At 45.2% G+C, this 26,312-nt stretch overlaps 1 protein-coding gene across 1 annotated transcript in view; it reads left to right on the forward strand.

The window, feature by feature from the left end:
- Window positions 1-26,312, forward strand: part of LOC102458161 (S-adenosyl-L-methionine-dependent tRNA 4-demethylwyosine synthase TYW1) — a 187,789-nt gene that overhangs the window by 119,981 nt on the left and 41,496 nt on the right. The window contains exon 15 of the mRNA XM_075905103.1: window positions 8,563-8,673. Within this exon, the coding sequence (XP_075761218.1) occupies window positions 8,563-8,673 (111 nt within the window). The remainder of the gene's footprint in view (window positions 1-8,562; window positions 8,674-26,312) is intronic.

The following is a 26,312-nucleotide window of genomic DNA, read 5'->3' on the forward strand; positions in this document are numbered from 1 at the left end:
TCATAGACACAAACACAATAGCACTTATATTTTCTTAAACTAAATTTTATGTTACCTAATGTTTTACATTTTGCAATTGCAGCAGTCCCCTGAGATGTACTGGCTGATGGCTGGCCTGAAAACTCTTTAAAATGTTCATTTGTATTAACTCTGACGGGTCCTCAGAACACTAAATGCGGGGTGTCTTTAACTTCTACAACTAGCTCTTATCTTCCCTCTCCCACTGTCATTTTGATGCAGACCTGTAAGGATGCCGAATTGTGGTTATCGAGTTAATCATGTAGTCTCATCTTGTGATGGCAGCCCCTGTTCTTGGTGGCCAGGGGTGTTTGCAGACAGCAGCTCCTGCACACTACCAGCCCTAGCCACCATGAACAGGGGCTGCTCATCAGGGCAACAGCCCCTGCTGGGGGTGGGGGTGCAGCTCCCCTCTGGGACTTGTGCAAACAGGGGCTACTTTCGGAGCAGCCTCCCCCATCCCCATCCCCATCCCCTCACTGCCTCTGATAGAGACAGCAGGGTGGGGGGCATGTGGTATTGTGGAGATAGTGTTGGGGGGAACTGGCTTTTAAGCTGGCTCCTGTCCCCGCCCCCTCCTTTCATACAGAGGCAGCAGGGGAGGGGGAAGCGAGTAGTCGAATGCTCCACTCGACCTTATGCTTATTGGGCAGTCGGGCAGCCTGGCTCAGTTCTGGCTTACGCCGGGTCCAGGAGCTCTGTCCCCTCCCAGCTTCCCCCAGCAGGTGCTGGGCCACCTTTATCAGAGGTAGCCGCACAGGCGACAGGCAGCCTCCATGACGGGAGCTGGTTTTGAAACTGCCTCTCCTTGCAGACCTCCTGCCTGGCACCCCAGAGAGGCAGCAGGGTGGAGTGGCTGGAGCGCACTGGCTGCTGGCCCTGCCCCTGGGGACTGTAGAATAGCTGACTAACTGATAAGAGTTCATAAGGTTACTTGACTGTTGAGTTAACCGATATTTAATATCCATAGTGACAATTCAACAGTACTCAAACGGATAGCACATTCCCAAATTGATACCAAGTGGATAGAACATTCCCAGTGTGATGCCTTGTGAATTGCACTTAGATCAGGGCAGAACCAAAGATTTCTGAAGTATCAAAAATTCACTTAGGCTAAGGAGCACACAACCCCTGCTACATACAGCAGCTATTTCCATGATTTTACAAAGAGACTCTTGCCCCATTTGTGTCTTGGTTAATTTTTTCCCATTTTTATTTTGTTGTTATTAACGTACACAATCTTACCATACATGTATTAATAAATATTATTCTTTGTTTTCTGTATTTGTTACATTGAAAAGATGTTTCTTTGGTCAAATCCTGTAGATTTTTGTTCATATTCCCAAAAATGCTAACTATAGCTCCTAAAATCTAGCTGATCCTGATATAAAGCTATCTGTTACATTCCTCACCCATTGAATGGATTTCACATATTTCATTTCTCCATCTACATGCTGGAGAATCTGTCCTTTCCCAAAAAGGGGCTGTTGTAGGTCTGACTTTTGGCAGTAATTGTGTTATCAATGTGTCCTTCATTGAGTCAGTAACCTTCTTTAGACTGTAAACTAGTAGAGTTGCTATTCGTTCTGTGAGTAGCCTAAATAGAGTGGGTAATTTTTCTTCCCTGGAATTCAATCTCCCTATTACGATGGGGATTATTGAGACGGTGATGGAAATCCAAACAAACAGGCATCTCCACTTTTTAATGAACATTTTCTGCTGGAGTTTTAACATCTTGGCAGGCAATAGCTTCCTTCTCTGAGTCACTGAAGATTTGTGCGTGTGTATTAGCAGTATGTTGCACTTTCAGGCAGGGTGCACAGATCCGTGATTGCATTTGGAGCATTTCCTTCTTGACTTGGGCCCTTTGCATTGACAGGCTTGTATTAAGAGCTATTATTTTACTTACATGTCATTTTCCAGACCTAGCTGATCCTTGGGGAGTAATTTCTGGTTTAATGGGCGGCTCTTACTACAGTTAAAAGGCAGAGCCGCAGCGGTCCAGAGCCAACTTCGCATTCCTCGGCCGCACCTTCAAAACTTGGCGTTGGGGCCTTGGGCTTTATCGGAGGGGCCTGCACTCTGGTAAGAGAAGGATCTCGAGCATGTCTTCCCATTACAATTGTCACCATTCCTGCCCCTGCGCCTAGTGGAATCCTGCCTGGGCCCAGGTTGGTATGGTCATGGGGATGGCTGGGTTTAAGCAGCCTTCTCTCTGGGGCCGGGGTGTGGATGCCCAGGGACTGATGAGTCACATTCCTCCCCTTGGGTCATCTTCCCTTTGTCAGTCGTCTATTCTGATTCTTCCATGCCTGGGTGCAGATGACATTGAACCTTTGGGTTCCAGACACAGTGGGAGTGGGATAGTCTAGCCTAGGGGTCACCAACCAGTAGATCGGGATCCACTGGGAGATCTCGGAGCCTCTGACAGGGGATCCTGACTGGTTTGGCCAAGAGTCTATTACCAAGTGCAGTCACTTCAGCTGCCCCCACCCCCCGCTGCTCACCTCCTTCCCTTTGCCTTGGAGCTGCCCCCTCCCTCCCCTGGAGTCTCCTGCTTGCTGTGCAGAGTAGGGAATGGAGCGTAGGGGCACTGTCAGGATGCCCCCTCCCACCCTATGTTCTATCTCCACAGATTGGATTGGCGGGCACAGGGCTTGGGATGGAGGGGGTTTGCTGGCTGCTTTTGAGAGTGGTGCAGGGCCAGGGCCGGAATGAGCCTGCCTTAGCCCCACTGAACCAACACCCTGCAGCCACCTGAGGTAAGCAGTGTCCAGCTGGAGCTAGAATCCTAAACCCCTGCCCCAGTCATGTACCCCCTCCTGCACCCCAAGCCCTTGCCCTAAGCCCCCTGGATCCAAACTCCCTTACACGGCCTGTACCCTGAACCCCCTCCCGTACCCCAACTCCCTGCCCCAGGCTCAGCTCAGAGCCCCTCTCACACTCCAAATCCCTTAGCCCAAAACCAGATCCTGTGCCTCACCCCGCTGCCCCTGTCTGGTGAAAGGGAGGGAGGATGGAGTGTGCAGGGGCGGAGCCTCAGAGAAAGGGCAGGAAGGAGGAGGGGACAAGAGTATTTGGGTTTGAGGTAGATCCTGGATTGCACTTAAATTCAAAAAGTGATTTTGTGCTTAAAAAGGTTGGAGACCCCTGTTCTAGCCTAATCTGCTCCCTCCCATCCTCTCACCCCCCTTCCCCATCCCTCTTCAGGGACCCCTCTCGAGCAGCTTCTTAAGCAGGAGGTGCAGTTGCTTCTTGCACTAGGAGCAATAGAGGAGGCTCCCCCAGAGTTCAGGGGCAAAGGGTTCTATTCCTGAAATTTCCTAATCCAGAATGTCAAAGAAAAGGCTTTGGCCCTTACTGGACCTCAGGGGTCCCAGTGCCTTTATAAAAGGCTGCCTGTGTCTGCCCAACATATATTGTCGTGTATCATGGCCTGCATCCAGACCTGTTATGACCTCACTAAAGTGCCAGCTTTGGCACAGCCCATTTCACTAGTGCCCAGGCCTCTTCAGTGGCTTTCGTGGCACACGTGCCCATCCTGGATATTGGCAGGCTGGCCTTCTGTTTCTCCATACAGTCACTCACCAATCATTATGCCACCTTCCAACAGCCTAGGGATGATGCAGCCTTTGGCAGAACTGTGTTGCAGTTCATTTCCAATTAGTCTCCGAGCCTACTTCCTTTAATTCGGCTTGGGCTTCACCTCGTTGGAATGGACACGAGCAGTCACTTGAAGTAAAAACAGTTACCTGCCTTTCCTAACTGTTCTTTGAGATGCATTGCTCATGTCCATTCCAAATCCTACCCACCACCGCCTCGTGGCAGTGTTTCAGCAAGAAGGAACAGAGGGAGCCGACGCAGGGGTATATATGTGCCCCCATGGAGGTGCCATTCCAGGAAGATCCCCTGCCAGCCCAGCTGGTACCGCGAAGGGAAAAACCTTCTGACAATTGCAACTGCACACCCAAATGGAATGGACGTGAGCGACACATCTCGAAGAACAAACAGTTAGGAAAGGCACGTAACTATTTTTAGAGAGTCGAGGAACACAGGTGATCCACAGTGCAAATCAAAAATAGTCAGACATGCAGTAGAGCCAAGGTTTTACTGAAGTTTAGATTTTTTTGTAATCTTTCGTTTCCTTTCCCACCAATTATCTTGTAAAAGATGCTGTACCTTAGCATTCCCATTGTTTGCCCTCTCTTTAATAATCAATTCCATGACCTTGGTGTTATCTCTCTTGCTGAACTTTTCTTTTGCTATTTCAATTCTATCACAAAAGCCTTCACCTTACTATTCCCAGAAGGCAACAAGGTTATGAATAATGGAGAGCCAGGGAAAGACAGATACTTCATTCATGCCAAACTCTGCGTTTAGCAATCATTCCCTCTTCTTGATGCGTCAGGGTACTTGTCACATACACTAGCTATTAGCAGTGATATCACCATTAAAGTAAATTAAATTAATGTTATTAGTGGGTTTTTATTGATTATCTCAGCTGCTACAGATGGGCTTTCTGTGCATTGTAACTAATCCAGAATTTGGCAGCAAGCATGGCAGCTTTCCAGAGAGATGCTGTTGGTTTCCTGTAAAATGTATGTTAATCTCAAGTTTCTTCTCTTTTATAAGGTTTTGTGTTAGTTTATTGTATCAAACAATTATTGACTCCTAATATGCAAGGTCCTCATAGAGGTGTAACCCTTCAAGCAGCTTTTAAGGCTAGCAATGATATTTTACTGCCTAAGTCTGATTGAAAGTGAAGAGTAATTATGTTGCTAAGACCCAAGGGTCTCTAGGCCCATAATTGTCTTTGATTTCAATAAAAACTAGGGGTCTAGTTTCCTTGGAGGATATGGGCCCAATCACTTGTCTTCAGGCACTCAAATTCTACCCTTTTTCCTTGGGTACCATGGTGACTTTCCTGCGGCTTTTTGCTCATAAGAGGCAGAAACATTGAGGTACAAAGGCCTGGATTTTTAAAGGCTTTGGTAGGTGCCTATCTGCATCTTTAGTCACTTAATTACCTTTTAAAATGTGGCCCCAAATGCTTAATATTAACTAAAAGAGCAATCAGTCTTCAGCCTTTGTTTAAACTGTTTTAGACTGCTGGTCCTTTGTTTATTAGTGATTTGAAATGCATTCTATTACATCTGTGTCCTTATAGATATAAGCACTATCGATTTGTATACATTATAGATTGGAGCGGTCTTCTAGTTTATGTAACAGTGCAAGTTTCATAAAAATCAAGTGAGAAATGATGTTACATGGAAACAAGATACATAGAGACCTGAGGAAATGTGATGCTTCTGGGAATTGGGAATGGTACTCAAAATGATCTGGCTGTCACAAGGCAATGTTATCTAGTGGATGGAGCACTGTGATGGGAGTCAAGAGTTCTGGGTTTTGTTCTGGACTCTGCCACTGACTTAGTGGATGATTTTTGGGCAAGTCACTTCACCTTCTTGGGCCTGTTCCCCTATCTGTAAAAAGTATCAATCTCCTTTTCACAGCATTTTGAAATCTACCAGTGAAAAATTCTGCATAAGTAATCTAGATATTATTATTGTTATTTATTAGAGCTCGGTATCATTATTAGCATATATGTCTGGAGTGAGGAAATATCTATAACAAACTGGCTACTGTGTATATTTGTACAACTCACCTTCACTGGATGGAATTAGAATGTCTTATTAAATTCTGCCCTAGGCTCTGTAGTGCTATCAGCAGGAGAAGAATCTCTTCAGACTGAAGAAGTAAAGGCCCGATTCTTCAGCTACAGAAATATCAGTTTTCTCTCCCTATTTTTGCTGTGGAATTCTGGCTGTGGTATTTAGCCTAGGGACAACAGTGAATTCTTAGGTTGCTATGGATTTGTTGCATTATCTTTTTGAAGTAAGCTGGGACTGTTGTAATATTGTACAGTGTATTCGCTGTCAAGGATGTAAAATGAGTTAATTGAAAACATTTTGCTACCAGATTCTTTTAGAAATACAGGCAGTCCTCGGGTTATGTACAAGATAGGGACTGTAGGTTTGTTCTTAAGTTGAATTTGTATGTAAGTCGGAACTGGTACCTATTGTAGGGGAAACTCTAGCCAAACATTTCTCCAGAGCTCAGTTTTATTCTCCCACACCTCACTTCCCTCAGTCCTTTATTCTCAAGCTGAGGTGTCTGCTGAGAAAAGCCGCTCCGCGTCTCCCTGGTCTGCTGGGGGCGGGGGGGGGAGCGCTAGCTTTGCGTCTCCCTGGTCTGCTGGGGGGGGGTGCTAGCTTCGCGTCTCCCTGGTCTGCTGGGGGGAAGCAGCTAGTGTGGGGTTGCCTCACCCCGTTTGTAAGTAGGGATCCGATGTAAGTCGGATCCATGTAACCTGGGGACTGCCTGTATACTGAAAGATTAAGGAGCTGGTGAATAAGGGGGGGAAATAAACTTAAAAAAATAAAGCTAGAGCCTCACCTTATCCCATAGTTAAGTGGCTTCCTTGTTTACAGAAATGTTGGTGCTAGTATCTGCTCGAGCAAGCATACCCTAGTAAAGAGACTAGCAACAGGAATTTTTGCTCTGAACTGGGGACGTCGTGGTTGGAAGCAACAGAGGAGGATAATGATCTGAGTGTATTAATCAATCATAGGATGACTATGAGCTACAGTAGGATATGGCCATGAAAAAAGGCTCATGCAGTCCTAGGATGCTTTGTGCGAGATACTTCCAGTAAAGATAGGGAAGTGTTAGTACTGTTATACCTGGGGCTGGTGAGACCTTATCTGGGATACTGTATGCAATTCTGGTCTCCTGTGTTTAAGAAAGATAAATCCGCACTGGAACAGATGCTGATGATTCAAGGAATGGAAAACTTACCTTGTGAGAGAACGAGAGGTTGGTTTGCTTTGCCTAACCAAAAGAAGCTCAGAGGATATGTGATATATTAGTGGGCTAAATACCATATAGGGAGAGGAGTTATCGAAGCTAAACGCCAATGTGGGCACAAGAAAAAAGGAATATAACCTGGCTATCAACAAGTTGGCAAGAAACCTCCATCTAACTTCAAGCACTCATAGGAGTCAATTTCTGGAACAGTCTTGCAAGAGGAGCAGTAAGAGCGAAAATCCTAACTGGCTTCTAGACTGAGCTTGAGGGGAGGGTCTGATGGAACTGCTGACCATGACAGTGACTGCTAGGAGCAAATATCTCTCGTGTCTAGTGATGGGGCAGTAGAGGGGGTGGGCTCTGCGTTATTAAAGAGATTTCTTTCCCCGATGTCTGCCTTTCTGGGTCTTGCTGACATGCTGAGGATCTAACTGATTGCCATATTTGGGTCTGGAAGGAATCTCCCTCCCCCTGGTCAGGTTGGCAGAGACCCCAAGAGTTTTTCCACTTTCCTCTGCAGCATAGCAAACAAGTCACGTGTAGGCTTCAATCAGGGTACTGGTTCTGAAGTCTTTAAACAATGATTTGAGGACATCAGTCACTCAGCCGGAGTTCGGGTCTATTGCAGTAGTGGGTGGGTGAGGTCATGTGGCCCATAATGTGCAGGAGGTCAGACTAGAAGATCAAAATGATCCCTTCTGACTGTAAGTCTGAGTCTATAAAGAGCAAAGCTGCAGAACAGCAACACTCTATTCTTAAGAGGCACACAGGGCCAGCACGTTATGCATGAGTCTGTTTGCTGTGGACATCCTAGGAAATAGGCGAGTGCACTTAGACATCCGAGTGCTTGACTAGATTGTTTCACCAGTTATTGAAGAGAACAGCTTTGTGGAGAGAGATTTTGTAGAGAGCAAGTAGAACCTAGCAGGAGTGGTGGTGATGTGTTGATGTGATTCAGAGCTGGAACAGAGTGCCCCTGATGGATTGATATTGGTTTATTTAATAGCAATGCAAATAACGCACACTCCTTTTAATGGTTTATAGACCAGTCTTTATGGATTAGGTTGTGAATTGGACACTTATACATCTTTTGGTAGTAATTATGTCATTTTTGTTTCCAATAAAATGCGTAACTGGTCACAAGGGAGCCTTTTTTGCTGCTATTTTAATGTCGCATGCTATAGCCATTGTTAGACCCAGACAGATGAAGGCTCCTTCTAGTCTGGTCTGGTTGCTTGACTTTATTACTGGCCACTGCCAGATGATTCGTCTTGATGATTAAGTAAAATATCCCTATTGCAACTAATGGTGAAAACTCATAACAAAGGGGAGAAAATGTCTTGATTCTTGCCGGAACCAAATGATTGTCCTAATAAATAAACACTCCCATAGGTAATTGCATATGGAGAAGAGAGTTTTAGATACAGTCATTCTAGATCAAAAGTTTATTTATGTAGCATGAGTAGTTCCCTTCGTTATCTAAATTACTGCAATTGTCTGCAAAGACCAAGTAGAGTTCCTCCACTCCCCAATGCTGGGAACTAGGACTTTTCAATAAAATGCTTTTTTATTTTGGGGGGATAGTTCGAAGACTCAATTAGAAAGTATGAAATACCAAAGGCTCGTTAAGCAGAGTGCAAAACAAGGATCCCTGAACTGAGTTTTCTTTTATTTCAGCAACAGCGCACAGTGTATAGACTGACGCTAGTGAAAGCTTGGAACGTGGATGAACTTAAAGCCTATGCTGAACTGGTGTCCCTTGGTAAACCGGACTTCATTGAGGTGAAGGTAAGCTGCATGTCAGTGCTTTTCCACGACATCGCTTCTGGTTTTTTCCTCTCCACTTTCTGTAAGACAATAATTCCAGATTCCATGGCCCTGAGCAAAGAACTAACACAAGCCTGGCTCTCTGCTCTGGCACTGGTGGGGCGGGGGGCAGGGATATGTGAAAACACAAGGTAATAAGTTTGGGGAGCACTGCACCAACATGACCAGGGACAGCTGCCAGTGAGCCTGGTGGTAGTCAATACTGAGACGGTGCAGCCATGCTGGAGGAGCTGCCTGGGCGGGTGTGCTGTCTCCTGGGAATGGTGGCCTCTCATGCTGCTGCTTTGCCAGTGTGGTTCCTGCTGAAGTCGCTGCCCTTGGCCCTGCTGGTCTCATGTTGTTGCTAGAGCCCTGGAACTCTGCGGGTACCTGCTTTCTATCGGTAGGTAATATACTATATCTGCACAGGGCTCCAGACAGTGCTGCCAGATAGAGTATGTGTGGGTCAGAGTGTCCTGTAAGGGGCCACAGCATGCATTTTGCCTGGCAATGGCAGGCAGACTACCCACGGGCAGAAAGAAGTGGGAAACTTTCTTTAGGCTTCTCCATTCCTCTTGTCTGCCCCTGAACAAGGCTCTTAATTACAGCTGGCTGAAAAAAATTGCAATTTACAATTTCAGTGTAATCGGTATAGTTCTTAGGGCATAAAAATGACTTGCGCATTAGCTTTTTCATTGAAATTTTGACTGAAAAAGGACGGTTTTTTTAAGTGCACTTGGTTACTGTACATGAAGACTGACAGCAGCTAAGTTTTATAGAACAGGAAAATGGACAGTTCAGTGCAGTAAAACACACATAATTGGTTGGCGTATTCACCTGGTAGAAACAGAAACTGGGTGACCCTCCATCTATTGCAGATCCTGAAATAGCCTTCTTTTCTCCACTTGCGTCATCATAGAGCTTTCAGATCGCATCGCATTATCCTGTTGTTTTAATGCATAGGAAGTGCAGCAGTGTGTATGGCCTTAAAAAACAAACTTAAATATAAGCCCTGCTATTACTTACAGCATTTGCAGGCAGTGCCTATTCAGGATAGGATTTTTTGTTTCCTGAGAACTGATTTTATCCCTGTACCAAATGGCATAGCTGTCTCTGCATCAACAGAACATTTTTAGATTTGAATGGCATTGCCGTCTCTTCAAAATGTCATGCAATTTCTGACAGTTTCCTGGAGCTGAGATTTGCTTGACACTTGATTGTTTTCTTTAAAAGGGCTGTAATTTATAGTGAACGAAGGACAAACACTTCCACTTGTGTGTTTCAGTGGATTTTTTATTTTTAGTACTATGGGGTAGGGCTTTTATAACTCTTGTCTTTCATCTTTCAGTTCTCTAAAACGGGCATAACATTTTAAAGTGGGTAAATTTTGGGCTCTGTAGAAACAAAACATCTCACACTAACTATAGCATTAGCCTGACCAGTAACCTTATTTGTTCCACATAGTTTTATTTGCCAGTTTCTGCTAATCAGCAGCATTTCTGAAGTGCAAAGGGTTTGGCTCAGCAGGGAAGGCAAAATAGCTTTCTCCTCTTACTGTGCTGTCGCTGTCAATGTGATTATATGGCTTCTTTCTTCAAGAATGGAACCGATTTCCCTATTATTTTTTGCCTCCTTTTCCTGTTGGCTGGTATTGGGAAAGTATGCATCCCAGCAAGGATGGTTGACACACAATTGTAACTACAGGCAGTCCCTGGGTTACATGGATCCGACTTACATCGGATCCCTACTTACAAACGGGGTGAGGCAACCCCACACTAGCTGCTTCCCCCCCCAGTAGATCAGGGAGACATGAAGCTAGCGCCCACCCCCAGCAGACCAGGGAGACGCGGAGCGGCTTTTCTCAGCAGACACCTCAGCTTGAGAATAAAGGACTGAGGGAAGTGAGGTGTGGGAGAATAAAACTGAGCTCTGGAGAAATGTTTGGCTAGAGTTTCCCCCTACAATATGTACCAGTTCCGACTTACATACAAATTCAACTTAAGAACAAACCTACAGTCCCTATCTTGTACGTAACCCGGGGACTGCCTGTACTGATATGCCAGTAAATTAACACCAAGATGGAAAGCAGAACCTACATCTTTATCTTCATTACAATGGCTTCTATCAGTTGCAGCTTCCTTGTCTTGGGATGTTTATCTACTTTATTTCCCCCATTCGGACCTGAGCCTGGGCCCCCTAATGTGGTAGTGGTGATAATAGAGACCTCAGCTGAGGTCAGGGTCCCAATGAGCTGTAATGTATGTACGTTGAATAAGAGAACACACTCAGTGCTCTGAGGAGCTTACAGCATAAATAGGCAAGACCAGAGGGTCAGAGAGAGGAAGTATAATTATTAATATCCCTACTTTTATATTTCTCTACAGCAGGGTTTCTCAACCTATGAGTCGCGAGCCATATATTTCAAAAGGGTCACCAAGTATCTCTCCAGGTGGCTCTGCCCCTCTCTTCCCCCTGTTTTTTGAATTGCCTGGGGTCACCAAGTCTTCCTGAATTGTCAAAATGGGTCCCCATCTGGAAAAGGTTGGGAACCACTGCTCTACAGGGAACTTCAGTGACTTGTCCATGGCAGGACTGGCCTTGAAATCTAGATTGTTCCAGGTCCCGATCCAGTGCACGATTCTGCCAGTGTGTGTTACTGAGAGGCTAGCAGTACCTCTGAAAATGTAAGTGGCTGCCATAATTTCAGGGGCATCTTGATCTGTCTCTGAGCCAAGTTGTATGTATATAGTGAAGTCGGTGTATAGGCTGTGTAATTTCCATAATGCTGATAAAGCCAAGTCCTATGCCACTGAACCAAATTCAAACTGCTGTGTGTCTTGCTGGTACTCTAGTACAGGACTCTATCCTGTGAACTTGTAGGGGAAGTAGAGGTAGGTGACAATCTGGGAAGCAGTGATCATGAGATGGTAGATTTCAGGATCCTGACCAAAGGAAGAAAGGAGAATAGCAAAATACACACCCTGGACTTCAGAAAAGCAGACTTTGACTCCCTCAGAGAACTGATGGGCTGGATTCCCTGGGATGCTTACACGAAGGGGAGAGGAGTCCAGGAGAACTGGCAGTATTTTATAGAAGACTTATTAAAGACACAGGAAGAAACCATCCCAATGCGCAGCAAGAAAAGTAAATATGGTAAGCGACCAGATTGGCTTGCCGGGGAAATCCATGGTGATTAAACACAAAAAGGAAGCTTACAAGAAGTAAGGGAGGAGTATAAATATATTGCTCGAGAATGCAGGGGAGTTATCAGGAAGGCGAAAGCACAATTGGAATTGTAGCTAGCAAGAGATGTGAAGGATAACAAGAAAGGTTTCTACAGGCATGTAAGCAATAAGGGGGTGATCAGAGAGGGTGTGGGGATGAGGGGAGGTAGCCTAATGACAGATGATGTGGGAAAAACTGAAGTATTGAATGCTTTCTTTGCTGCTGTCTTCACGGACAAGGTCAGCTCCCAGACAAATACACAAGGCAACGCAGTAGGGGAAGGAGGTGGACAGCCCTTGGTGGGGAAAGAACAAGTTAGGAACTATTTAGAAAAGCTAAACATACACAAATCCATGGGCCCAGATTTAATGCATCCGAGGGTGCTGAGGGAGTTGGCAAATGTCATTGTGGAGCCTTTGGCCATTATCTTTGAAAAGTCGTGGAGATCGGGAGAGATCCCGGATGATTGGAGAAGGGCAAATGTAGTGCCTATTTTTTAAAAAGGGAAGAAGGATAATCCAGGGAACTACAGACCAATCAGCCTTACCTCAGTCCCTGGAAAAATCATGGAGGGGATCATCAAGGAATCCATTTTGAAGCACTTGGAAGAGGGGAAAGTGATCAGGAATAGTCACAAAGGGCAAGTTGTGCCTGAACAATCTGATTAGCTTCTATGATGAGGTAACTGGCTCTGTGGACATGGGAAAGTCAGTGGATGTGATATACCTTGACTTGAGCAAAGCTTTCGATACGGTCTCCCACAATATTCTTTCCAGTAAGTTAAGGGAATATGGTTTGGATAAATGGACTGTAAAGTGGATAGAAAGCTGGCTAGACTGTAGGGCCCAATGGGTAGTGATCAGTGGCTCGATGTCAGTTTGCCAGTCAGTTTCTAGCGGAGTGCCCCAAGGATCCGTTCTAGGGCTGGTTTTGTTCAACATCTTTATTAATGACCTGGATGAGGGGATGAATTGCACCCTCAGCAAGTTTGCAGATGACACTAAGCTGGGGGAGAGGTAGATACACTGGAGGGCAGGGATAGGGTCCAGAGTGACCTGGACAGTTTAGAGGATTGGGCCAAAAAATCTGATGAGGTTCAACAAGGACAAGTGTAGAGTCCTGCACTTGGGACGGAAGAATCCCAAGCATTGTTACAGGCTGGGAACCGACTGGCTAAGCAGCAGTTCTGCAGAAAAGGACCTGGGGATTCCAGTGGATGAGAAGTTGGGTCTGAGTCAACAGTGTGCCCTTGTAGCCAAGAAGGCTAATGGCATATTGGGGGCATTAGGAGGAGCACTGCCAGCAGATCTAGAGAAGTGATTATTCCCCTTTATTCGGCTCTGGTGAGGCCACATCTGGAGTATTGTGTCCAGTTCTGGCGCCCCCCCCCCCCCCCCCACTACAGAAAGGATGTGGATGCATTGGAGAGGGTCCAGCAGAGGGCAACCAAAATGATTAGGGGGCTGGAGCACATGACCCATGAGGAGAGACTGAGGGTGTGTCTACACTACAGTGTTATTTCGAAATATCTTATTTTGAAATAATGCATTCACACACAAAATGCATTTTGAAATAGCATTTTGCTATTTCGAAATAGCGCATCCACACTGAGTGGACTCTGAATCGCATTTAAAGCTGTCCGGAACCAGTTCCGGCAGGACACCAGGTCAGGACTTACTGTGTGGGGCTGGGTTGATTTAGTTGGGATTGGTCCTGCCTAGGGCAGGGGGCTGGACTTGATGACCTCCTGAGGTCTCTTCCAGCTCTATGATTCTGTGTGAGATGCTGAGCACTTCTGTGAGATTGGGTGCCTTCAACTCCCATTTTCCAGCTCATCCAGGAGCAGAGGTTGCTCAGTTCTTCCCAAGAGTGCTGCAGGGTCATGGTGAAGAGAGGGTAGAGGAGTGATTTGCTTTTGGTGGGGAACCTGTTCCCTAGGAGTCTAAGCCTGAGGAAAACCAGGGGAACTCTGGGGGTAGGGGCAAGATGAACTCAGAAAACGGGGTTGGGGTCTGATGGAAGCCATCATAGGCTGGATGCTATGCCTGGTGAAATCAGTCTTTTCACTCACTTCAATGGGGTTTGGCTAAGACCTGAAGAGTCTAGACAGGAATGTGAATGCTTCCCATAAGGTGTTACATTTAAGAATCTCTTATCCTCAAAGCAATCAATAAAATGCAGACAGTCTGTTCCAAGCTAGGAGGGAGGTAATTCCCCCTTCGGGTCTAGTTTGATGTAACCATGACCTGCCTCCCAGTCTTCCATTGTTTGATATCCATTACTATTGCACATTCCTTACCACCCTCAAGCTGAAGGACAAGTAGAGGGCATGAATAAATCTCTTAAAATGGAGCTGTTGGAAGCGTGCGATGAACTGGGACCAAACTGGGACGTGATACTCCCAAGGATCCGTAGTTGCCCAAATCACAGAACAGGATTCAGCCCTTAGGAAATACTTCCTGGGAGACCTATGCCGGGCTGGGAAAACTTACTGTATTCTCCAAATTGGGAAACTACAACAGTCTTGGCAACCACAACCTGGATGACTAGCCTTATATATTGGCTTGGCACAGCCTCAGGAGCAGCTGCAGCACAGCAAGCTGCAGAACAGGAAAAAAAGAATCAGGCATTTGATGAAATTAGTAATGGAATTCCAGCCCATAGAATCATAGAATAATAGGACTGGAAGGGACCTCGAGAGGTCATCGAGTCCAGCCCCCCGCCCTCAAGGCAGGACCAAGCTCCGTCTACACCATCCCTGACAGATGTCTATCTAACCTGTTCTTAAATATCTCCAGAGAGGGAGATTCCACCACCTCCCTTGGCAATTTATTCCAATATTTGACCACCCTGACAGTTAGGAATTTTTTCCTAATGTCCAATCTAAACCTCCCCTGCTGCACTTTAAGCCCATTACTCCTTGTCCTGTCCTCAGAAACCAAGAGGAACAAATTTTCTCCTTCCTCCTTGTGACACCCTTTTAGATATTTGAAAACCGCTATCATGTCCCCCCTTAATCTTCTTTTTTCCAAACTAAACAAGCCCAGTTCATGAAGCCTGGCTTCATAGGTCATGTTCTCTAAACCTTTAATCATTCTTGTCGCTCTTCTCTGTACCCTTTCCAATTTCTCCACATCTTTCCTGAAATGTGGCGCCCAGAACTGGACACAGTACTCCAGCTGAGGCCTAACTAGTGCAGAGTAGAGCGGCAGAATGACTTCAGAATGTATCCATGTTCCAGGACACTTGTCCAATAAATGCTGGTCCATTATCAGAATTGATACTGCGAGGAAGACCCCATTTAGGAAAAATGACAGAGCCAAACCCACTCTGCCACCTTGTTGCTGTCAGTGAGGTGTGCCGGGGATGGATTTGGCCCAAGAGCTTGGGCCCAGGAATGTAATCCCATGTTTTGGCAGGAGTGTCCTCAAACTCCTAGCAGCATGGATGTCACGTAGCACCAAGAAGGGGTCAGATCTAGAGATGTGAATAGTTAATGGGAGGAGCTGGAGCAGGCCCGCCCTTCCCCCCAGGTAAGGAGTGCTTCAACCTGGCCAGAGCAGCCCCTGTCTGTGGCATTGCAGCCCAGCGGAGCAGCCCCTGCCTGCGGCAGGGAGGGGACCACTCCAGCCTATCCCCCTTCCCTACCTGCGCCTGTTTAATTGGCGAACTGAACCAGTTAACTAATTAAATGGGATTTTACATACCTAGCCAGATCTAGGAGCTGTGAGCATCATGGAGCCACTTGGCTCTTGCTGCACTTGCTGGGTGTGGTTTTAGATATTACTTCCAGTTGTTAGGTGCTTTTTAAGTTTTTGATGTCGCTCCTGCTGCTAGACACGGGTCTGTATCCTGTAGTGCAGCTACAATATTTTACAGAGAGTAGCCCTCAGTTGAGACTGTGCAGAGCAACTGTGGTGTGGGAACTTTCCCTCAACTCTTTCCTTTGGTTCTCAAGGTGTTATTTGAAACCCTTCAGGCATGAAGTAGCTGGAAGTATTCAGTGGAGACCAAGAGTCATCGTTGTCTTTTTTCCTCCAACTTACTCTAGTGCAGTGGTCACCCACCAGTCGATCGCAATCGACTGGTCGATCGCAATCGACTGGTCGATCACAGAGGCACTGCCAGTCAATCTTGACACAGTGTTCCCCACCCCATGTAATCCCTGCCAGCCACAACGAGGAGCCCACGCTGGTGCTACAGCCTCCCACCCCTCCCAAAATTGGATCCTGCGGCGGGGCGAGAGGGAGCGGGAGAGAAGTCCCACAGCTCCGCACCAGATCTGGCTTCTCGGGAAGCATGTGAGAGCTGCTCCTCACAGCATCACGCGTGCTTTCTTGTTTTGCCTTCCTTCCCCCATGCACCAGGGAGGCAGGGTCGGGAGCTGGGGGTTTAAGACTGGCAGGTGTGTCCCACACACTGGATCCCTCATTTTTGCCCCCACCTCAGAGTGTAGAGGGCCCCACAAAGCCCTGGAACCTTGAAGAGTTAATCTGGCCCGAGGCCTTGAATCTGAGTCCTACCTACCTTCCCCCACCCCCTCCCATGGGGCTGGGGTGCCAGAGGAGGGAGGTATCTCAGTAGGGGCCATGTCAGTGAGGCTTGGGTGGGTGGGTTTGGAGGGGTTGTTTTTTTGCATCTCACTTGTGTGGTCCCCGACTGATTTTTTCTGTGGGTCTGTGGCGCCTGACCCAAACCAGGTTCCCCACCCCTCCCATAAATAAAGACAACGCTGAAACGTTTTGTGTTGGACATAATATTTGTATTTAAAAATGAAGCCTGACCAGCAAGCCCCCTATTGGGGCCAAGCCCCTATCTGGCTGCAGCATCATAACACCCCTGCACCTCCTACACACCCCAGCCTTGAGCCCGTCATACACCTGATTCCCCTGCCCTGAGCCCCTCACATCCCCAGTCTTGTGCCACAGCACTCCTGCACCATCCACACACCCAACCCAAACTCCCGCACCCTCATATCCACAAGTCTGCGGCTGCCCCCAACCCTCCACCTGACCCCAACACTCTCCAGCCTGGAGTCACCTTCCCAAGCCTGTATCTCCTTCTCCACCTCATCCTGCATCCAAATTCCCTCCCAGAATTTGTACCGCTCACCTCTTCCCACCCCCAAATCCCTCATTCCCACCTCAGAGCCCGCACCTCCTGTCTAACCCTGTGCCCTGAGCCCATCATACACCCAACCCAAACTCCTGCACCCCGATATCCACAACCCAAAGACTCCTGTCTCAACCTAGTGAGAGTGAGTAAAGGCTGAGGATAGCAAGTGTGATGGAGAGGGCGGGGCAGGGGCGGGGAAGGGGTGGGGTAGATCTTGGCTTGCCCTGACATTTAAGAAGTGATTTTGGGTGTTAAAAAGGTTGGAGACCGCTGCTCTGGTGCAACCTCCATCCCTAGAGGTGTTTAAGTCTCGGCTTGACAAAGCCCTGGCTGGGTTGATTTAGTTGGGATTGATCCGCCTAGAGCAGGGGGCTGGACTTGATGACCTTCTAAGGTCTCTTCCAGCTCTGTGGTTCTATGATTCTATGAATGGGTTCAAAAAAAGAAAAAGGATTTCGTTCCCGTGGAGCATCTGCTACAAAATGAGGCTTTATCTCACTGGGATTTTCCTGGTTAAATACTTGAAATAAATTACGTTTGTTTTTTAAATGAATGTCGCTAATCCCTTGTTGCTCCAGAAACCCTCTTGGGGTGTAGTGAAAGGTCAAAAGATCTAGAATCTAATACTGGTCTCATTTACGCATCTTACACTGGTACAAGTTGCTGAACCCTATTTTTCTCTCACTTAAACTAGTGGAAACCAGCATTAATTCTGTTGCTGTCAATGGCTACCATAGTGTAAAACCTGAGAGTCAGGAGAATTAAGTGATACCCTGAGAGTCCGGAGAATTAAGTGATCTGTATAATAAAAACAAAATTGCTGCAGAGTTTAGTGCCATAATAGGAGTGTTGCACTTTAATTCAAAAGCAATTTGTGCATTTTAATCTGTAGAATGTGCAGTTTGGCATTTATCAGGGTCTTACCTTATCAGATGTTTGCCTAGAAACCCACAGCATCTTGCAGTTATTTTCAAATCAAGTACATTCCAAGCCAGAAGGGCATATTAGATCCTCTAGACCAGGGGTGTACAAGTACCGGCCCACAGGCCAGATCTGGTCTGCCAGGGTTAGCTCCTGGCAGGCCCCCACAGCAGTATTTACCTGCACAGCTGCAGGCCAATGGGAGGTGTGGGAAGTGGTGTTACCAGTCTGTGCTGCTCCCATTGGCCGGGAATGGCAATCTGCAGCTGTGATCTCCAGTCCCTACAGCTGTGCAGGTCAGCATAAGCCAATGGCCCACCTGTGGCTAATGCTGGTGAACTGTAGCCGTGATAGTGCCCATGCCTGATCTAGACAGACATCCTGTGTATTTCACCAAGTTACCTGCTCATTGAGCTTAATAACTTATTAGAGAAGTCTGTATGGAATGTAATAAAAGGCTCACTGTTTGGATCCTTAATAATTAATTCCAAAATTATGGAAAACGTATGTAGTAGATCTATGTTCTTATAAATGGACTGATGGTGCTGCAGAGATGAAGGCCAGATAAGTACACAGAAAATAAATACACCTCTAAATGGCCTAGTGGCAAATCTTCTGTTGCACTAATATTCCTAATTGTATCTGTGCCCTTGTGTGCATTTATCCCAAATCTCTCTTTGCACACTGACAGTAGCTTAGGGTATGTCTACACTACCCCGCTAGTTCGAACTAGCGGGGTAATGTATGCATACCGCACTTGCTAATGAAGCCCGGGATTTGAATTTCCCGGGCTTCATTAGCATAAGCGGGGAGCCGCCATTTTTAAATCCCCGCTGCTTCGAACCCCGTGTAGCGCGGCTACACGGGGCTCGAACTAGGTAGTTCGGACTAGGGTCCTATTCCGAACTACCGGTACTCCTCGTGAAACGAGGTGTACCGGTAGTTCGGAATAGGCACCCTAGTCCGAACTACCTAGTTCGAGCCCCGTGTAGCCGCGCTACACGGGGTTCGAAGCAGCGGGGATTTAAAAATGGCGGCTCCCCGCTTATGCTAATGAAGCCCGGGAAATTCAAATCCCGGGCTTCATTAGCAAGTGCGGTATGCATACATTACCCCGCTAGTTCGAACTAGCGGGGTAGTGTAGACATACCCTTAGAGAGAGAGAGAGTGTGTGTGTGTGTGTGTGTGTGTTTGTGTCCGTCCGTCCCCCTCCAGCTCTGACCCTGATTTTACAAATCCTTGCCAGTCAGTTTAGTAAAACTGGTGATTTGATATTTACATGGCCCTTTGTACGTATTGGCCACACAAACCTAGCCATGAACAATTCACCTTGCAAGCATGCTGGCAGTACTACAGGAAGGCCCAATTCTACTGCTCTTAGAACACTTGATTTTGGAGGGGCTACTTAGATGAGAGAAACCTCCAGGATCCGGCCCAAAGTCTATCCTTTTCCTCCTTCGTGTTTGACTAATTTCTTTCACTTTACATAAAATATTGGGCGAGATTCCCAGTTACCCAAAGGCTGTTTTGTACCAGGCTGCTACTTTGAAGAAGAGCTCTGGCAGGGTAAAGGGGCCTGCAGCAGATGAGATTTGGGCTGGATGTGTTTAATTTCTAAAAAGCCTTTGTCAAACCACTACTGACCACTACTGCTTCCAGCTCCGAACTTGTATAAGATATGGTGGGCCCTGTGTCAGCCAGATGGAAGAAGGGCTTTCTGCAACTTGTATCTGAGCCTTTGCTACCAAATTAAAATGACGAGTTAATGACCAGGCTGGCTGGGGAGGGTCACATGGAAATACCTGCTTCTATCTGCTTACCCTTATCCTGTTAAATGTTAAAGATTATGTGAGTATTTAAAACAGAGGGAAATTAACTCTTCTTTAATGAGTTTTTACTTGCAAGAAGTGAGAGCTGATTGCCATCAACTGCCATAATGCTATTCAGAGCCTGGGTAGCATTGTGTGTTCTGCATTTAGGTGGAGAAGTTAAAAATCACCTTTCCTAGTGAATTCTGTTAAAAAAAAATTGATGTATAATTTTCTTGCTTGAGAAATGTTGACCCATGTCAACGACCCATCTGTAGAACACAAGGCTAAATGAGTCAGAGCTCGATAGAGAAAAGAAGTGCGAAAAGAGAGATCTAGGAGTCATTGTGGATAGTTTTCTGAAAATATCCACTCAATGTTCAGCGGCAGTCAAAAAAGCAAATAGAATGTTAGGAGTCATTAAAAAAAGGGATAGAGAATAACACAGAAAATATCTTATTGCCTCTATATAAAACCATGGTATGCCCGCATCTTGAATACTGCACACAGATGTGGTCGCCTCATCTCAAAAAAGATATATTGGCATTGGAAAAGATTCAAAAAAGGACAACAAAAATTATTAGAGGTTTGGAACGGGTCCCATATGAAGAGAGATGAAAAAGACTTCGACTTTTCAGCTTAGAAAAGAGGAGATTAAGAGGGTTGGAAATGGAAAGAGTGAATAAGGAAAAGTTATTTACTTATTCCCATAATATAAGAACTAGGGGTCACGAAATGAAATTAATAGGCAGCAGGTTTAAAACAAACAAAAAAAAAGGAAGTTTTTCTTCACTTAGCGCATAGCCAACCTGTGGAACTCCTTCCATAGGATGCGTTGAATGCTAGAACTTTAACAGGGTTCAAAAAAGAGCTAGATAGATTTATGGAGGTTAGGTCCATTAATGGCTATTAGCCAGGATGGGTAGGAATAGTGTCCCTAGGCTCTGTTTGTCTGGAAGTGGGAGACAGGGGAGGGATCACATAAGGATTACCTGTTGTGATTCCTTCCTCTGGGGCATCTGGCATTGGCCACTGTCGGCAGACAGGCTACTGAGCTAGATGGACCTTTGGTCTGACCCAGCATGGCCGTTCTTATGTTCAAAGTTGCTTTTGGCATGGCGTGATTTTCAGAGATGGTGAAGGCCCAGCTCCTTTGAATACCAGGCCAAGTAAACATTTTTATTGGAAAAAATATGCAGAAGCACTTTCTACTATTCCCTGGAAGTCCCCAGAGTGGCCAGGGCTTACACGTGTGCTTCACTCAAATTGTATCAGAAATCCCACTGAAGTCAAGTCACTTATTCAGGTGTTTAAAGTAAAGCACATGTGATCGTTTTAGCAGGACATTCTATTTAAAGAAAAGTTTTGAATTCTAGACATACCATGTCGGGTAGTTTGGGCTGAAAATTTAGTCCTGTAACAATCTAGCATCAATACTCATATTTTCATAATGAAAAAGTAAGGGAGAAAAATTAAAGTGGGTTTCTTTTAAAAAAAAAAAAATCGATTTCATTATTTCCCACAATCTGCAGCTCAAACTTTTGGCATTGTTTTGGTGTATCAGAGAGTGACAATAACTAGAAACCAATCTGAAAAGACTTGTCTATTTTTATTGTTTAAATTAAGAGTAGTATATAAAGGAAATAGCAGGCATAAACCATGAAAATTGACTTTGATATCTGAAAATATTTGTGATAATTTAAAGTTTTATTATGGCATAACTAATGTAAGAGAATAGCCAAAGCTGGACAGTGATTTTTAAACACCGCCACCGTAATGGAATAAGTAAGGACAGTTTTGTAATGTTTCCTTCTGTGGCAGTGGATGCTCTGTAAAGATGGATAAGTATCACTATTCCTATTTTATGGATGGAGAAACAGCATAGACAGGGTGATTAGCACTAGGTTAAATAGCAAATTAGTATCGGAGTTGGGAATTAATCTCCTGATGGCTAAGCCAGCGCTCTGTGGATAAGTGTTTAAAAAAAAACAAACAAACAAACAAACCAAATTTGAAACATGATAGTCTTTAAAACTAAGAATTGTTGTTCTTTAAATATCTATGCAGTCCGTGTTAGAGAACAACCCTAATTCACAGAAGTAGCCGTTATATCATGGTTACATTACATAAACAGTTGAATTATTGGGTTCTTCTAATTAGGGCCCTACCAAATTCACAGCTATGCAAAACACATCACTCAGTGTGAAATCTGGTATCCTCGAGGGATGTTAGCATGTAGTCGTTTACACAATTAACTGATATTCCTGGGCTTTGCTGGTTAATCCTAATGACTTCACGCACTGCACGTACTGGCTCCCGCCTGACCCCTGCATGTAAACGTGTAACCACTAAAAAATCCAGGAGTTACACATTTACACAATTACCTGTTTAAGATCCCTAGTTCCCTCCTGTGAAATGTGGACTTTGGTGTGTTTTACCCTATACTATACAGATTGCTGGAGGGGGCCGGGGGAGGGAGAACAGCATTTCTCATAGTGGAGGTCCTGACCTAAAAGGGAATTGCAAGGGGATCACAAGATTATTTTAAGAGTGGGAGGGGAGGGGGGAGAGTCATGGTATTGCTTCCCTTATTTCTGCGCAGCCTTCAGAGCTGGAGAGTGGTAGTTGGTGAAGTTGGCTGGGTGCCCAGCTCTCAAGGCAGCACCCTGCCAGCAGCAGCACAGAAGTAAGGATGGTAAGTCCATAGCTATGCTGCCGTAATTCTGTACTGTTGGTTTGAGTTAGGTGGCTAGCTTCCAGAGAGTGCAGTCTGCCTAGATCTGCAGGCAGTAGTGTAGAAGTAAGAGTTGCAGTACCATACCATACCATCTTTACTTCTGTGCAGCTGCTGGCAGTAGCTCCACCTTCACAGCTAGATTCCTGGCCAGCAGCCCCTGCTCTCCAGCTGCCCAGCTCTGAAGGCTGTGTGTGCAGAAGTAAAGGTAGCTGTACCACAACCCCCCTTACAATAACCTAGCAGCTCTCCCACACACTAGGGATGTAAGCGACTAGTCAAGTGACTACTCAGCTAGTCACTCCCCTCCCCTTTGTTGCCTCTTAACAGAGGCATCAAGGGGAGGAGCAGGAGCCAGTGCTGGGAGAAGCCGGCTTAAAAGCCAGTTCTCCCCAGCACAATCTCCATGGGGGGGCCTGAGGCATGAGCCAGAAATCAGCTCTCCCAGCTCGCCCCCTGTCCCAGACGCTGCCCCTCAGCTTCCCCATCTCCCTACACAGACGGTGCTGGGAGGGTCAGCTTTTAAGAGCGTAGAGGCTCTTACTATATTTAAAAAGCAGAGGAGCAGCATCTGGGACCAGGCGTGAACCAGGAATCAGCTGATTCCAAGCTTGCACTTGCATCTCAAAATGTAGTAAAGGCCAGGCAGCTCTTACTACATTTAAAAGGCAGAGCCAAGAGCTAACCCTGCTACAGCTCTGCAGTTTTCCCCCTTATCAACTTATCGAGTAGCCAATGGAAATTCTTACCCAGTTAGCTGATTGAACAAAATGTAACATCCCTATCACACGCTCCTTTTCAGAGCAGGATCCCTACAATTAAAACAGCATGACGTTTCTGATTAAAAATCAGAAATTATGAAATATACCATTTAAAACTCCTATGACGGTAAAATAGACCAAAATGGACCATGAATTTGGTAGGACTCTAGATATAATTGATGCAAATAATCTGATGTCTTTTGGTCAATCAACTTGATCGTGGATTCAAAAAAATTCAGTGAGAAATAGTTGTATATTATAGCTTGAGTATATAATGTAGACAGTATTGAAATCGAAATAATATGCATTCTTATTGTAGAGTATTTGATTCATCAACTGGCAATTTAAGGTAGTTACATTTGGCTTCGGTCAAGATTTCCTCTAATTTCTGAGCAGTGATCCAGTCTCTAATAGCAGGTCAGACACATTTTAATGGCGGCACTTTATTCTTTTGTCCTATCACACAGTACTCTGTTTAATGAATTTATAATCAGTGGCTTAGAAGATAAGAGAGTTCTCTTGTTCATAATAATTAAATTGGAAGGCCTGTGGTTTATTTTAGAAAAGAAGCAAAGCTCTCTCATTTTTAGTTCACAGGTAATCTTCCTCCACAGCCATTTGGATTAGAATGATTCATTATTGTTCAGGTCCCTGGAAAGGATCCAAATCTCAATAGAAGAAACTCTCTCACGACAGAAGAAGCACCAGTCAGCACTTCTTTGTGTTTCCTATTCACCATAATAACAACCAACATCATACAAGACATGGTATAAAACCAGTGATGAAAATTCAGCTCCATTACACCATTTTGCTAATCTACAGTAGTGAGTTCAGTGAAGTTACTCTGGATTTATATGCACAGAAACAAAAATACAAATTGACCTGAGTATTTAACTTTTGAAGAGGTTTGGATTTCAAGGTATTTGTCTGAAAGCTGTTAGTTTAATTAGCATTCTGAAAACATGCATATTAAAGACTAATTAAGAAAGTGTTATTGATGTCTCCACTACTGAAAAGTTTATATGTGAGCTATTGTGTATATAATAGAACTGTTTCCTTTTTAATGGTTGACAAAGGTACAGTAATCGCTATTTTCAGGTATTGCTGGAAAATATAACAACACAACCCCAATCAACCATTCATGTTCTAGAGGCATTGTTGGCACAGTTAATTAGCTGAAGCTTTAATAAATTGAAAGCTGCTGTGGTTTTGTACAGTGTGCTACTACGAGTTTCTCTTGTGTGTGAGTGAGAGAAAATTAATCAGCCGTCCAAGTACTTGGTAATTCCATTTGCCTCTGTGCTCTCCTTGCTTGTAAATGATCTCTTTGAAGTTTATTAAAGGAATGAGTCATGTAGCTTCGTAGAAGTCCCCCCCCCCCCATAATAATCATACATTTTTCATGCTGCTCAAATCATCATCTGCATAATGAATGAGGTGAAAATATTGCTCTACAAAGCTGGCTCTATACAGCTGAACCTTTGAGATGTACATTATGTAGTTTGGGTGTCTGGTTGCTTTTAGAGCACATTTAAAATCTCTTTAAATTTACAGTACAGGGTTAAGTGAATGTATTTTGCTGTTCAGTACTCCCTCAATGTCTCTTCTGCTTGCAAAGTACATCTGCTATCTCACTGGCACTAAGGTACAGTATTCTGCTTTAATATCCTTCGAATAATGCAGGCAGCCCTCCATAAATTAAAAACTGTGAAAAATAATTGCTACACCTGACTTGTGTAGTTTGTAATTAGTGCAATCCCATTTCTAAAGGATGTTTTGCCCCTGTATGTGTCACTGGCCCTCGTTTCAGCCCTGTTTGGTGCCAAGCATCTTCAACTTCAATACCTAAATTTTAAATTCTTTGGGGACAGGGACAATTTTTTCATAGGCATGACAGCAATGCATTGTTGGAGATTTCAGGCTAGACAAACACCTGTCGGGAATGGTCTGCTTATTACTTAGTACTGTCTTGAGTGCAGGGGACTGGACTAGATGACCTACTGAGGTCTCTTTTGGTCCTACGTATCCAGGATCCTTTGCTTCTTCAGAATGTAATATTAGAAAGGATTCAGGCTCTATAAACATCTGGTAGAGACGCAAATACCAATTAAAAGAAAGCCAGGTATCTTCCTATGGAATAACAAGTCTCAAAACACAATCCTCTGTAGATTGCATGTACTCTGCTTTTACATGCATTTATCTGATAGCTTTCTGGGGCCAAATAAAACATCCCTAATCAAGTAGCAAAAGATAATAAGATGGGCTGTGGGAATATGGGGGCACTGAGGCCAGCTTTATCAGAACTTTCAGCATTTGCTAAATGTTCATTTGCTAAAAGATAGTGATGCCAGAATAATCTCAGCTGTGTATTTTGCTACAGGAAAGTCTTACGAAAGATTGGTGTGCGTATGTGTCTGTGCACGTGTGTGCGTATCATGGATAGTACAGGTTCAGCGCTGAGAAACATAACACGGTACCAGTCTTTATGTCCAGGGGAGCGAGCCTTAGTCCACTGTCAAATAATTAACTGCTGTTTGACAGCAAGAGAACCTCTTGCCCTCACACTTTGATTGTTTCATCTTTGCTCCTTGCTTGGTGATGTTTCATTTGGTCCCAAAATCCCACTTAGCCGGGGGGAGGCCCAGTTTGCAGTGAGCTGCATGTTGTTAGAAGAGCTGCAGTCACAGGAGGGCCTTGCTGAGTTCCTGGTTCCAGGGAAGGAATCCACTTGAGAAGCCTCATGGGTAAAGGACCTTGGCTCAGGGACTGTTAGGTTCAAGTGGGACTGATAAACACAGAGGGAGTCTAGTGCCCTGCTAAGACACATGGCTGAAGGTCTATCTTGTGAATTCTGTTGAACTTCCTACTAATAAATGAGACCTTAAAAGTGTGGTGGTGTTTGATCCATAAAAACCTGATAGACCCCAAGTGGAGAAATTAAGGCAGGGAACCCCCACAGAAATGCACCTGGCTAGAAGAGGTGTCCAGGGATGGCATGGAGCCCTAACATGATATAATTAGCTGAACTCACAGCAGATGCTCAAGTGAATATAGGTC

Source organism: Pelodiscus sinensis, chromosome 21 (assembly GCF_049634645.1).
Source record: "Pelodiscus sinensis isolate JC-2024 chromosome 21, ASM4963464v1, whole genome shotgun sequence".
Taxonomy (NCBI): domain Eukaryota; kingdom Metazoa; phylum Chordata; order Testudines; family Trionychidae; genus Pelodiscus; species Pelodiscus sinensis.